The sequence below is a fragment of the Gorilla gorilla genome, chromosome 17 (genome assembly GCF_029281585.2).
Source record: "Gorilla gorilla gorilla isolate KB3781 chromosome 17, NHGRI_mGorGor1-v2.1_pri, whole genome shotgun sequence".
In the NCBI taxonomy this organism is placed as follows: Eukaryota; Metazoa; Chordata; class Mammalia; order Primates; family Hominidae; genus Gorilla; species Gorilla gorilla.
The window spans coordinates 79339048-79351362 of record NC_073241.2 but is presented as its reverse complement, the minus strand read 5'-3'; the positions used below and the strand labels follow the sequence as shown (position 1 = coordinate 79351362).

The following is a 12315-nucleotide window of genomic DNA, read 5'->3' as shown; positions in this document are numbered from 1 at the left end:
TCTGGAGCTCTCAGATGCAATAAAGCTCTTTGTTATTTTAAAGCTCTATATTATTTTACTATACAGATATGATAATATCTTGCCATAAGGCAGCAGGCTTAAGAAGCAGGGAGAAGGTTAAGATTCTGTGAATTTGTTTCTTAGTAATGAAACAGATGACTTTGGCTTGTACCCTGAGTTGGGATGTCAAGGATGCAAAGTGGTTGATGTTTGCTTTCTCATTGACTGGTATTCTGATTCTGTTGCCTTACAACTTTCACTGTTCCATAGTATATTAGAGACAAGTGTAGGAGGAGTCAGGATCTTGCTTAAAAAAAAAAAAAAAGCCTCTGATTACCTGGAGGAATACACTGCTTTGAAAAAAAAAGTCAGGACCAAAGTAAAGCCAGCTGGACGCATGTGCACAGGTGACAGACTGGCCCAGGGTCTGTGCTCAGCTGTCACTCCAGGAGTGAAGTGGATGATGCTGACCCAAGCACATGTTCTGGTTGAGCTTTTGGTCGAAAGAACCAGTTGTTTCAGGTTTCCTGATAATATTCTATGGCCAAGAAGCCAGATGTATGTGTGTGTACTGATGGCTTCTACAGAAAATAGGCCCTGTGGAAGTTGCCTACCTATGAGATGAAAATGCAGAAATTGTTCTGACAGCTGTGCAGTAGGATCCCAGGAGATCCAGATGCTGCCATTCAGCACTCATTAATGTCTCTGGGAGCTTTTATGTCACCTCAGATCCTGACTGAGCTGGTCTGAGGTACAGCCAAGAATTGATATTTTCCAGGCTCCCCAGGTGATTCTGACTGCAAGTAGGGCTGGGAACCTCCTAGTTATGTTGAGAATGTGCTGGGCAAGTCAGACAGTTAATCCTGTATCACTACTTTACCAAGGGCTGTGTTCTTTCCTGCCAGAACTTGGCCCCATTCAGTGACTTTGTCTGCAAATCAGGATAGCTACTTGGGGAAGGTGAGTGAAAGTTTTGGGTTTATGGCTTAAAGAATGGACAAATAGGCCCGGCATAGTGGTTCCTGTCTGTCATCCCAACACTTTGGGAGGCTGAGACGGGAGGATCACAGGAGTTGGAGGCTGCAGTGACCTGTGATCACACCACTGCATGCTAGCCTGGGTAACAGAGTGAGACCCCATCTGAAAAAAGAAAAAGAGTGGACGGATAAATTGAGGTGGCTGACAACTTGAGGATACTTAAATACACTTTCCATTTGCTGACCACTTTCTTTCACTTCTGCAGGAAAATGACTTTTTCTCTGAATGCAGAATATCAGCAGAGATTCCCAAGCTTTGAACATTTGCTATACTGTCTTGGCTTTTCCCTGTGCTGTTTTGTTTGTAGCCTGCTAAATAACTCCCTCTGACATTGCTATTTTGTAACACCCTTTGAGATAATGGTGCAATATCTAGTGTATATAAACAAATGCAGGCTCAACAGTCTCTTGGGTAGAATTTTAATTTCATTGATCTGCAACGTTCTTTTAACATCTAAAAGGTGCCCTCTGCTACCAGTCCTGTGAGTTGTTCCCGTTATCATGATATCGGATCACGTTGTGTCCTGAAATGAGAAGGTGGGGAGATGTGTGCAGATAGCTTTAGAAGTTCTCCTGATGGGCACTTTCTAGGTAGTGACACACATTTAGAAATCTGAGAGCTTTGTTCTGTATCTAAGTTTCTTCTGTTTTAATCTTTCAGTGCACAAGGGTCTGGATCCCTGACCCTGATGAGGTATGGCGCTCGGCTGAGTTAACCAAGGACTACAAAGAAGGAGACAAGAGCCTACAGCTCAGACTGGAGGATGAAACGGTAAGAGTGAGTCCGGGGTGGGGGGCGGGGGGCGGGGCGGGGGTGAGGTGGGGCAGGGAGCTCAGGTGTGCGAGGAACAGGAGTAGATAGTACATTGTGGGCTGGAGTTTTCCCTGGGCATTGGAGCTCTTGAGCCCTTGGATTCTTTCTTGTTGCTATTGATGTATGTGAAAGTGCTAAGCCAGGAAGCTGCTCTATGGATGTCACACAAAAAATAAGTGTTTATTGGGGTTAGCAGCTGAGAGATCATTGGTGGTCAAGGCAGGAATCTTCAGTGGAGTGGAGGGAACAGGAGGTTGAGACCTCACTGGGAAGTGAGGGAGAGGAGCTGCTACAAGGGTCCCTGCAGGGCACAGTGGTTGGAGCCAGCCTGCCTGGGTTGGGATCCTGGCTCAGCCATCACTAGTTTTGTGACCTTATATCAGTTCGCAATCTTTCTGTGCTTGTTACTTCATCTATAAAATGGGAGTGCTAGTTTATCTAGGGCTGTTTTGAGAATAAGATGGGTTAATATGTGGCAAGTACTTAAAACAGTGCCTGGCACATAAGTGCTCCCTATGTGTTAGCTACTGTAGTGAGCATTTTTTATTTTTTGACCTTGAGGCTGTTTCTTTCAAGTGGAAGACAAGGTAGTAACTATGAAGTTCTATTCCTCCTAATATGTCTGATTTAGTTTACCTTCTCATGAGCCTTTTGTGACCACTGCCTCTGCAACTGGTGCATTTCACAAATAATGGATGCTCACCCTGTATGCTGTGCCAGGTCCCAGGGGGCAGATGGGTAAATGGTTGTGGCCCTGCTGTTTCAGATAGCTCAGTGCTAAAGGGGGGCAGTGAACATGAACACAAAAGTGAGACAAAGTATTATGATAAATGGCAGTAGGCATGGAAGTGAGTGCATGAGGTATAGGAGAGAAAAGGAACCCACTCTTTTTATTTTTAAAGAGATAGGATCTTGCTGTGTTGCCCAGGCGGGCCTGAAACTCCTGGGTTCAAGTGATCCTCTTCCTGCCTCAGCCCCTGGAGTAGCTGGGACTCCTCTTGAGGAGAGGGGGTTTTGGGAAGGAGCTGGCCATGGAAGATTCAGGGTGCGGTGACCAAGAGTAGGGTGTCCCAGGCAGGAACTGTGTGTGCCAAAGCCCTGAGACCTTCTTGTGTTCCAGGAAAGGGAAGGAGGCCAGTGCATCTGGGAGCTGTCGGGGAAGGGGACCGTTGGGTGGCTTCAGACTGAGGATGCAGGCAGAGGTAGTTCATGCAGGCTTTACAGTGGGGGAGACGACTGGGAGAAAAATAGGTTTGGAACAAAATGGTTGGTAACAAATTAAGAGTTGGCTTTGGGATGGATTGAGTTTGGGCTGCAGAACAGACATTGCTTGGAGAAAAGGTTCGGGTTGGAGAGACTGTTTCCTCTCTGAATGGCAACAGTACTAAAAGTGTGTACCATATCCTCTGTCCGTTGATCATTTCCTGCCTATTCTTGGTCTTGTCTCCTTTTCTAGATGGTTGGTGATTAACTTGTTGATTGAACATCCTACCACTAACTTCTGTTTTGTATCAACTTAAGCATATCACTTGGTAAACCCAGAACATGAGCTTATTAGAAAACGTCTGTACTGAGGTGTGCACCCCTCACATTCCTCTTCCTAGTAGGCAGCTTTCGCTAGCCACCTCTTGCTTTTGAGATGAGAAGCACAACTCCCAACAGATGGGATTATGTTTACCATGTTGAGTAACTTCCCACCCCACGCCCAGGAAAAAAAAATGAAATTAGTCCACCCACTTGAATGGTGTATCTTCTACTCTACTCCAGCAGATTTCGTTTCAGTTGATCTTTTCTAGTGGGTGGGTGTTTTTAAAAAGTTGCACGGAGGTAGTGAGGAATGATCTGCCATGTTGCTAAAACAGAACAGATGCTCGCCCACCCTGCTGAAAATGAATTTGGCCCTGCATGACTAATTGTGGCAGCTGCCCAGACCCCATCTCCTCCTTCCCCTGCTACAAGGCCAGGCAGCATGTAATTGGAAGGGAAGCCTGGCTCTAGAGATTAGCAGCTCTCGAGAAATAATGGGCTCTGAACATCTGAGTCTGTCCAGGTTGCTCATGGGCAGTGGCTTGTCCATGGCTGTCTCTGAGCTATCATTACGCGTGACTTGGCAGAGCTGTGGACTAGAGGCAGGAGCACAGAAATTACGTGGCCACACTTTGAATGCAGAGAGTCTCCTCTGAAGCTGAAATTATCCATGGTGTACTATGCTGGCTGGAAAATCTGCCCCAGCAGCCTCTTCCAACCAACCTCGTGCATCCTCCCTCCCCCTGAAGTTCAGTAGTGTGGGTTTCACTGCATCAGCAAAGGATTAACATCAGTTAGATTATCTTCCAGGAAGACAATGATATTCCTAACCTCTGACTTATGATAGGACCTTCCACCTGCTTGCTAACTTGTCCCCTCTTTAAGACAGTCAAGCTTCTCTTTGTGCCGCTAAAAGGTTTTTCACTCTTGCTTTCATTCATTCATTCATTCATTTCTATTGTGGTAAAATATATGTAGGGTAAAATTTACCATGCTAACCTTTTTTTTTTTTTTAGTTTTTTTTTTTATTATACTTTAAGTTTTAGGGTACATGTGCACAATGTGCAGGTTAATTACATATGTATACATGTGCCATGCTGGTGTGCTGCACCCATTAACTCGTCATTTAGCATTAGGTATATCTCCTAATGCTATCCCTCCCCCCTCCCCCCACCCCACAACAGTCCCCAGAGTGTGATGTTCACCTTCCTGTGTCCATGTGTTCTCATTGTTCAATTCCCATCTATGAGTGAGAACATGAGGTGTTTGGTTTTTTGTCCTTGTGATAGTTTACTGAGAATGATGATTTCCAGTTTCATCCATGTCCCTACAAAGGACATGAACTCATCATTTTTTATGGCTGCATAGTATTCCATGGTGTATATGTGCCACATTTTCTTAATCCAGTCTATCATTGTTGGACATTTGGGTTGGTTCCAAGTCTTTGCTATTGTGAATAGTGCCGCAGTAAACATACGTGTGCATGTGTCTTTATAGCAGCATGATTTATAATCCTTTGGGTATATACCCAGTAATGGGATGGCTGGGTCAAAAGGTATTTCTAGTTCTAGATCCCTGAGGAATCGCCACACTGACTTCCACAATGGTTGAACTAGTTTACAGTCCCACCAACAGTGTAAAAGTGTTCCTATTTCTCCACATCTTCTCCAGCACCTGTTGTTTCCTGACTTTTTAATGATCGCCATTCTAACTGGTGTGAGATGGTATCTCACTGTGTGGCAGTCAGCAGCAACTCAGTGGTATTTACATTGTGTAACCATCACCACTATCCTTCAGAACTCTTCCTCTTTTACAACTGAAACTTGGTCCGCATTAAACACCAACTTCCCAATCTCTTCTCTCCCCACAGCACCTGGAAACCTCCATTCTACTTTCTGTCTCTGAGTTTGACGATCCCAGGTACCTCATAGAAGTGGAATCATACGGTATTTGTCCTTTTGTGTCTGGCTTATTTCACCTGGCATAATGTAAGATGTTTCATATTGAAGTCAACAAGATGATAAACTTCTTGGGGGAATAACATCTTATACCTTTTTCTCCCCAGAGCCATGATGGGTACAAGGTATCTAGGTGTGCCAACTCTTAGCACAAGACTGTTTTTAGAGTGGATCAGGCTTTCAGGGGATGCAAAACTTGGTGATGAGGTAGCTTCTGCATGCTCTGCCTGGAGCACCTCTGTGCAGGCCAGGCCTTCTCTGTCCTGGCCCCACCTCCCTTTTTGACTGCTTGACTCCTGCCCTCTAGTGTAAGGGAAAACTCTCCTTGTTTCCATGGTTTTTAATTTAAATTTCATTTTCCAACTGAGTTTGTATCTACTATATATCACCCACCTTGATGATGAGTACTCCCTCTGGGCAAGGCCCTGACTTAGCATTCATGAGTGAGAGGAAGACAGGGGAGCATGTGAGCTTTTCAAAGAGTAACACATTCTACCGTCTCAGTATTTCCAAGCCCACCCTGACATTTGGAGGGCCAGGGCAAGAGAATGTAACCCTACATCTGTTTAAAGTATATTTTATCAAATTATTTAAATCTCATATTTTTAATTAAAAACATTTTTAAACATTTACTATTTTAAAAATAAAGATAGTTGCAATTCTATTCAATTTCTATCCAGCTGCCAATATATGGAATCACTATCTTGGTTTGGGCATGTTATACCTGCACATATGTGTAAACACATAAGAGTAGTATGAATTGTTCAGTATTGCAAAGCATTCCTCCTCTGTCATGTTGCAGAGGTTGCAAATACTTAGTACCCCTGGAACCACGACAAGAGCACGTGGAGAAGCAAGGACTTGGACGCTTGGCCTATTGGAAAATGATAATCCATTATGTAAGAATCTTTTGCATGTGCTATCTGAAAGGAAGGATAATGAGTTTGTCCTCCCTTTTACCTAAGCCTCCTTGCTGTCTGATTCTTCCCCACACTCCAAAGCATCATTTCTCCAGTGCTGGCAATGTTACAACCCATGAACCTCAAGGCAGCTGGGCACTGTTGTCTTATTTCAAAAACACAGGACAAGGTGTGGAGAAGCGTTTCTCTGAGGCCTGAAGGTGTTAGTCACCAGAGCGGCGTTGAGCATTTCAGGTCATGCTGTGACAGCACTGAATGTTGATCCCAAGGACGGAGGCACACCATGTATTCTTTAATAATTTATATTTTGTGATATTTAATGCCCTCTGTAACACAGTGTCAGGGAAGGGATCCCTCTTGCTCAGGTCTAAGGATGGTACTGAACATATGAAGACAGTATAGCAAGGTCCTAATCAAATATGGTTCCTCATGTCAAGAAGCTATAGTCTCATAGAACCACTAGGACTATTGTCCTTGCATATTGGTGCACTCAGACTCATTCACCTTGAGAATGCAGAGCCCTTGTGTACTCAGTGCAACTTAAATGCCTGCTGTGCACACATCTGGCAAAACCAGAGAGCTAAGAGTGTCTGAGGATACCCTTCTGGAGCCACCAAAGCTTCTTAGTAGAGGTAGAGTTTGATTACTTCTTCTTTTAGCTGGCCATTTTAGTTCTTATAATGCTGGTTTTTGGGTCTCCTAAAAATTTTTTATTTTTATCTTTATCTTGCTTTCAGTTGCTCAGTTATGGTTATATTGTACACACACAAAATGTTTCAGCATAAAGTATAATGCATATAATTATCTACTGGTAATATTGCTACCACTAATTAGTCATCTTGTCTAAAGAGTCAAAGTGTAAAAAAAAATTGTGGTAAAATACACATAATGATTCAACATTTTCACTATGTTTAAGTGTACAGTTCAGTGGCATTAAGTATATTCACAATGTTGTGTGACCATCACCACCGTCTGTCTGCAGCTGAGTACCCTTGAAGCTCTTTCTAATTTATTGTCTTTGACCTATTTTTCCTGCTAATTTTTTTCCCATAGATTAGGATGCTTTGCCCAGCTGCTTCAGATTAGAGATGAGTGGGGCAGCAATTTGCACCCCTGCCCCGAACATTTGGCCATGTCTGGGCACAGTTTTGGTTGTCACAACTGTCATGAGGAGGATTTGCTACTGGCATCTAGTGGGATGCTTCTCAGTGCTCTGTAATGCACAAGGTGGCACCCCCACAACAGAGAACTATCCAGCCCCAGATGTTAACAGTGACAAGGCTGGGAAACTCAGGTTTAAGCCCATAAGGAAAGTGGTCTGGTCTGTCCATTGCTGGAGTACACCAAGTTAGGAGTTAAACTGTGGCTCTATGGTTCTGACAGAATGTGTAAGCAGTGGAATAAATTGAAGTCAAAAGATGAACTTTGACTCCATATTTTTATGCTGCTGTATTCTTGTTTATAATTCAAAACTCTTAATTGTGTTGACCAGGCAGTTTATCAGTAGCTTTTCATTTATAGACTTTTCTTCTAATTACTTGCATCACTGTTGATTTATCATTCATTCATTAAAAATTATTATTGAGCAATTATATGCCAGAGTCTGATTATACAGCAGTAAAAATGACATATCTGTACCTTTGTGAAGTTTTCCATCCAACTTATGATGAAAATATACAATATAGGGTTTAGAATATGAAAAACTCAATTTCAAGAATCTGTAGAAGTCTTTCTAAAACAGTGGTGGCCATGGCAGGATATTTGATGCTACTCCACCCACCCTCGTATCTGAGTCTCTGAGTCTTCCAACTTCACACTTTTTTTTTTTTTTTTTTTTCCTGAGATGGAGTCTCACTTTGTCGCCCAGGCTGGGGTGCAGTGGTGCAATCTCGGCACACTTCAACCTCTGCCTCCTGGGTTCAAGTAATTCTTGTGCCTCAGCCTCCTGAGTAGCTGGGATTACAAGCGTATGCCACCATGCCAGCTAATTTTTGTATTTTAAGTAGAGACGGAGTTTCACCATGTTGGCCAGGCTGATCTCGAACTCCTGAGCTCAGGTGATCTGCCAGCCTCTGCCTCCCAAAGTGCTGGGATTACAGGCGTGAGCCACCATGACTGGCCCACACTCTTTTTGAAACCCTTTTGGATACTACTTGGATTTCCTGCTGACTTCTCAGAGCAGGAACACTTAGGGTGGCAGAGATGATACCTTCATGCTTCGCCGTGGTTCCTAGCCCCCTTGCAGTTCAGTGGGACCCTGTGATTACTTTTGTCGAGTGGGTGCTAAGTAGAACTGATGTTGATCACTTCAGGTGGAAGGGGAGAAGAACCCACAGCAGTTTGCTGTGCCCTTCTCTTCCTCTGCCTGGTGACTGTCAGGCAGCATGTTGGTGTCAGTGTGACCTTAGAGAGCAGAGCCTCAGTACCAGCCAGCCTTGTGCACCTAGCATAAATGAGAAATAAACCTTTGCAGTATTAAGCCACAGAAGCTTCAGGGTTAATTTGCTACTTCCTCATAACTTAACTGAATTTCCTAACTGGGAAGGTTACATAAATCAGAGTATTTTATTTTTCAAGTAATTGAGTGCCTGTGCTGTGCTTCATGGTGCAAGAGGAAGAATAAGAAGGTTCTCTTTAAGGAGAATAAGCTTTCTGGGGACTGGAGAAGATGGCGATAAGACTTAAACACAGGACTATTAGAGAATGAGACACAGCAGAACAGTCATTAAATGTTTGTGGGTTTTTTTTGTAAACTTTTTTATTGTTATTATTATACTTTAAGTTTTAGGGTACATGTGCACAATGTGCAGGTTTGTTACATATGTATACATGTGCCATGCTGGTGTGCTGCACCCATTAACTGGTCATTTACATTAGGTATATCTCCTAATGCTATCCCTCCCCCCTCCCCCCACCCCACAACAGTCCCCGGTGTGTGATGTTCCCCTTCCTGTGTCCAAGTGTTCTCATTGTTCAATTCCCACCTATCAGTGAGAACATTCGGTGTTTGGTTTTTTGTCCTTGTGATAGTTTGCTGAGAATGATGGTTTCCAGTTTCATCCATGTCCCTACAAAGGACATGAACTCGTCATTTTTATGGCTGCACAGTATTCCATGATGTATATGTGCCATATTTTCTTAATCCAGTCTATCGTTGTCGGACATTTGGGTTGGTTCCAAGTCTTTGCTATTGTGAATAGTGCTGCAATAAACATACGTGTGCATGTGTCTTTATAGCAGCATGATTTATAATCCTTTGGGTATATACCCAGTAATGGGATGGCTGTATCAAGTGGTATTTCTAGTTCTAGATCCCTGAGGAATCGCCACACTGACTTCCACAATGGTTGAACTAGTTTACAGTCCCACCAACAGTGTAAAAGTGTTCCTATTTCTCCACATCTTCTCCAGCACCTGTTGTTTCCTGACTTTTTAATGATCGCCATTCTAACTGGTGTGAGATGGTATCTCATTGTGGTTTTGATTTGCATTTCTCTGATGGCCAGTGATGATGAGCATCTTTTTATGTGTTTTTTGGTTGCATAAATGTCTTCTCTTGAGAAGTGTCTGTTCATATCCTTCACCCACTTTTTGATGGGGTTGTTTGCTTTTTTCTTGTAAATTTGTTTGAGTTCATTGTAGATTCTGGATATTAGCCGTTTGTCAGATGAGTAGGTTGCAAAAATTTTCTCCCATTCTGTAGGTTGCCTGTTCACTCTGGTGGTAGTTTCTTTTGCTGTGCAGAAGCTCTTTAGTTTAATTGGATCCCATTTGTCAATTTTGTCTTTTGTTGCCATTGCTTTTGGTGTTTTAGACATGAAGTCCTTGCCCATGCCTATGTCCTGAATGGTATTGCCTAGATTTTCTTCTAGGGTTTTTATGGTTTTAGGTCTAACATGTAAGTCTTTAATCCATCTTGAGTTAATTTTTGTATAAGATGTAAGGAAGGGATCCAGTTTTAGCTTTCTACATATGGCTAGCCAGTTTTCCCAGCACCATTTATTAAATAGGGAATCCTTTCCCCATTGCTTGTTTTTGTCAGGTTTGTCAAAGATTGGATAGTTGTAGATATGCGGCGTTATTTCTAAGGGTTCTGTTCTGTTCCGTTGGTCTATATCTTGTTTGTGTTTTTTTGTGCTTGTCTAGGACGTAGCACAAAACAACCTTTTAATGCATATTAAATGAACCTAGAGCCACATGCTTGCTACTGTAGTCAGGGTAAGTGGACTGAAGCTTTGAGGCCTCCTCTTACCTGGGAATAGAGTTTCCATAACACTGTTTTTCTTCTTAGGATAGCTGTTGTAATTTGACAAAGGAGAAAACCCCTGCATCCATGGACCTAAGTTAAAAACCTTCAGCCAATGAAGTTGGAATGACCCTTGAAGATTGCTGAAACTAGGCTTCCCATCTTACAATTAGGGAAACTGAGTTTCCTGGAAGTCAAGTGATGGGCTCAAGGCCTTACAGAACTTGGGTTCAGTTTTTCTCAACTTTGGTTGTGCATTACAAACCCCTGGAGAACTTAAAAGGCAAAGCCTAGGTTTCAGGCAGACTAATTAAACAATCTTGGGATGGGATGTAGGTTATCTTTCTTAAGAGCTCTCCCAGGGATTCTGGCATGCAAGGAGGGTTGAGAGCCACTGCTTTGATGGACCAGGACTTGAATACAGGGGTTGACTCCTATTCGGTGCGATTTCCACCTCTGGGTCAACACCAACTTCTTGCCAGCTGGTAACCCTATTTTTACTAGCATATCTTTTTTTCTAGATCTTCTGGTTCCATGGGTAGATAATAAAAGCCAATTCTTTCTCCTCTTCTGTCCACTGTATGATTATTATTAGTTCCAAATCTTTGGGAGTGTCATTCAAAGATGTTTTTATGATTATACCATCTTGCTGTTGTACTATGTAACACAGACATAGATTGGGGTATGGGAGAAGTTATCAGTGAATCAGACATTTCACTCAACTAATATTTTTCGAGCACCTACTAAGGTAGTATAGGATCATAGGCCCACAGGGCTTAGAACAGTCTAGGCCAGCGCTACCAATAGAACGTTGGCTGTGGTGGAATGTTCTGTATCTCAGTTGTCTAATGTGTCAGTCACTAGCTACATGTAGTTATTGGACCCTTAAAATGTGATGTGAAAGAAAATATATTAACTCTTGGAGGCCAGGATCGTGGCGGCTCACACCTGTAATCTCACACTTTGGGAGGCTGAGGTGGGTGGATCACCTGGGCAGTTCTAGGCCAGCCTGGGCAACATGGCGAAACCCTGTCTCTACCAAAAATACAAAAATTAGCCAAGTGTGGTGGCATATAACTGTAGTCTGAGCTACTTGGGAGGCCGAGGCAGGAGGATCACTTGAGCTCAGGAGGCGGAGATTGCAATGAGTCAAGATTGCCTCATTGCACTCCAGGCTGGGCAATAGAGCAAGACTCTGTCTCAAAAAGAAAAACTCTCAGGACTCCAAACTCACTGTGCCAAAGGGAAATTTAAGCTTGGGAACTGAGTCACACAATACTACTTTCCTTCTGTTTGCAAACAGCTGTAATTTTGCAGCCGTGTGTCATAGCCTTATCTGTAAGCCGTGTTCCCACAGTGATAGAAGACCACATTATCTCCCCAGGTGGCTTTCCTCAAAAATTGCTTACAATGAAATATCTTGAGTCCCTAAATCTTCCAGGGTACATGTCACTCCTATAAACTAGGCCTACAAAATTGAGTTCTGTTGACTCTTACCGTGACAATGTCAATTACCAGCTTATCTTCACAGGTACAGCACAAGGACAAGAACAGAAATCATCCCTCTGCCTACTCTGAGACAAATGCACAATGGACTTTTTCATTTTCTCCCTGTTTTCACATGTAAAATATGGATTTACTGAGGCTAATTAGAGCCTCACAAGAATGTAACCATTTGTCTCACTGCCTACCCTCCCTCTCCCTCCTTTTTTCCCCCTCCTGCTTGCTCTTTCTCCTTTAAATACTGAAGCTCCCAAACCCCCTTGGACAAAGCATAGGCTGCAGATCTCCTGCATCTTATATTTTTCCCTGC

At 43.1% G+C, this 12315-nt stretch overlaps 1 protein-coding gene across 3 annotated transcripts in view; it reads left to right on the top strand.

Moving 5' to 3' along the window:
* The window catches only part of MYO5B (myosin VB), a 368321-nt gene that overhangs the window by 137270 nt on the left and 218736 nt on the right, over positions 1-12315 (top strand). For all 3 annotated transcript variants that reach the window (XM_019013976.4, XM_055368552.2, XM_063699216.1), the window contains exon 2: positions 1699-1809. In XM_019013976.4, the coding sequence (XP_018869521.3) occupies positions 1699-1809 (111 nt within the window). The remainder of the gene's footprint in view (positions 1-1698; positions 1810-12315) is intronic.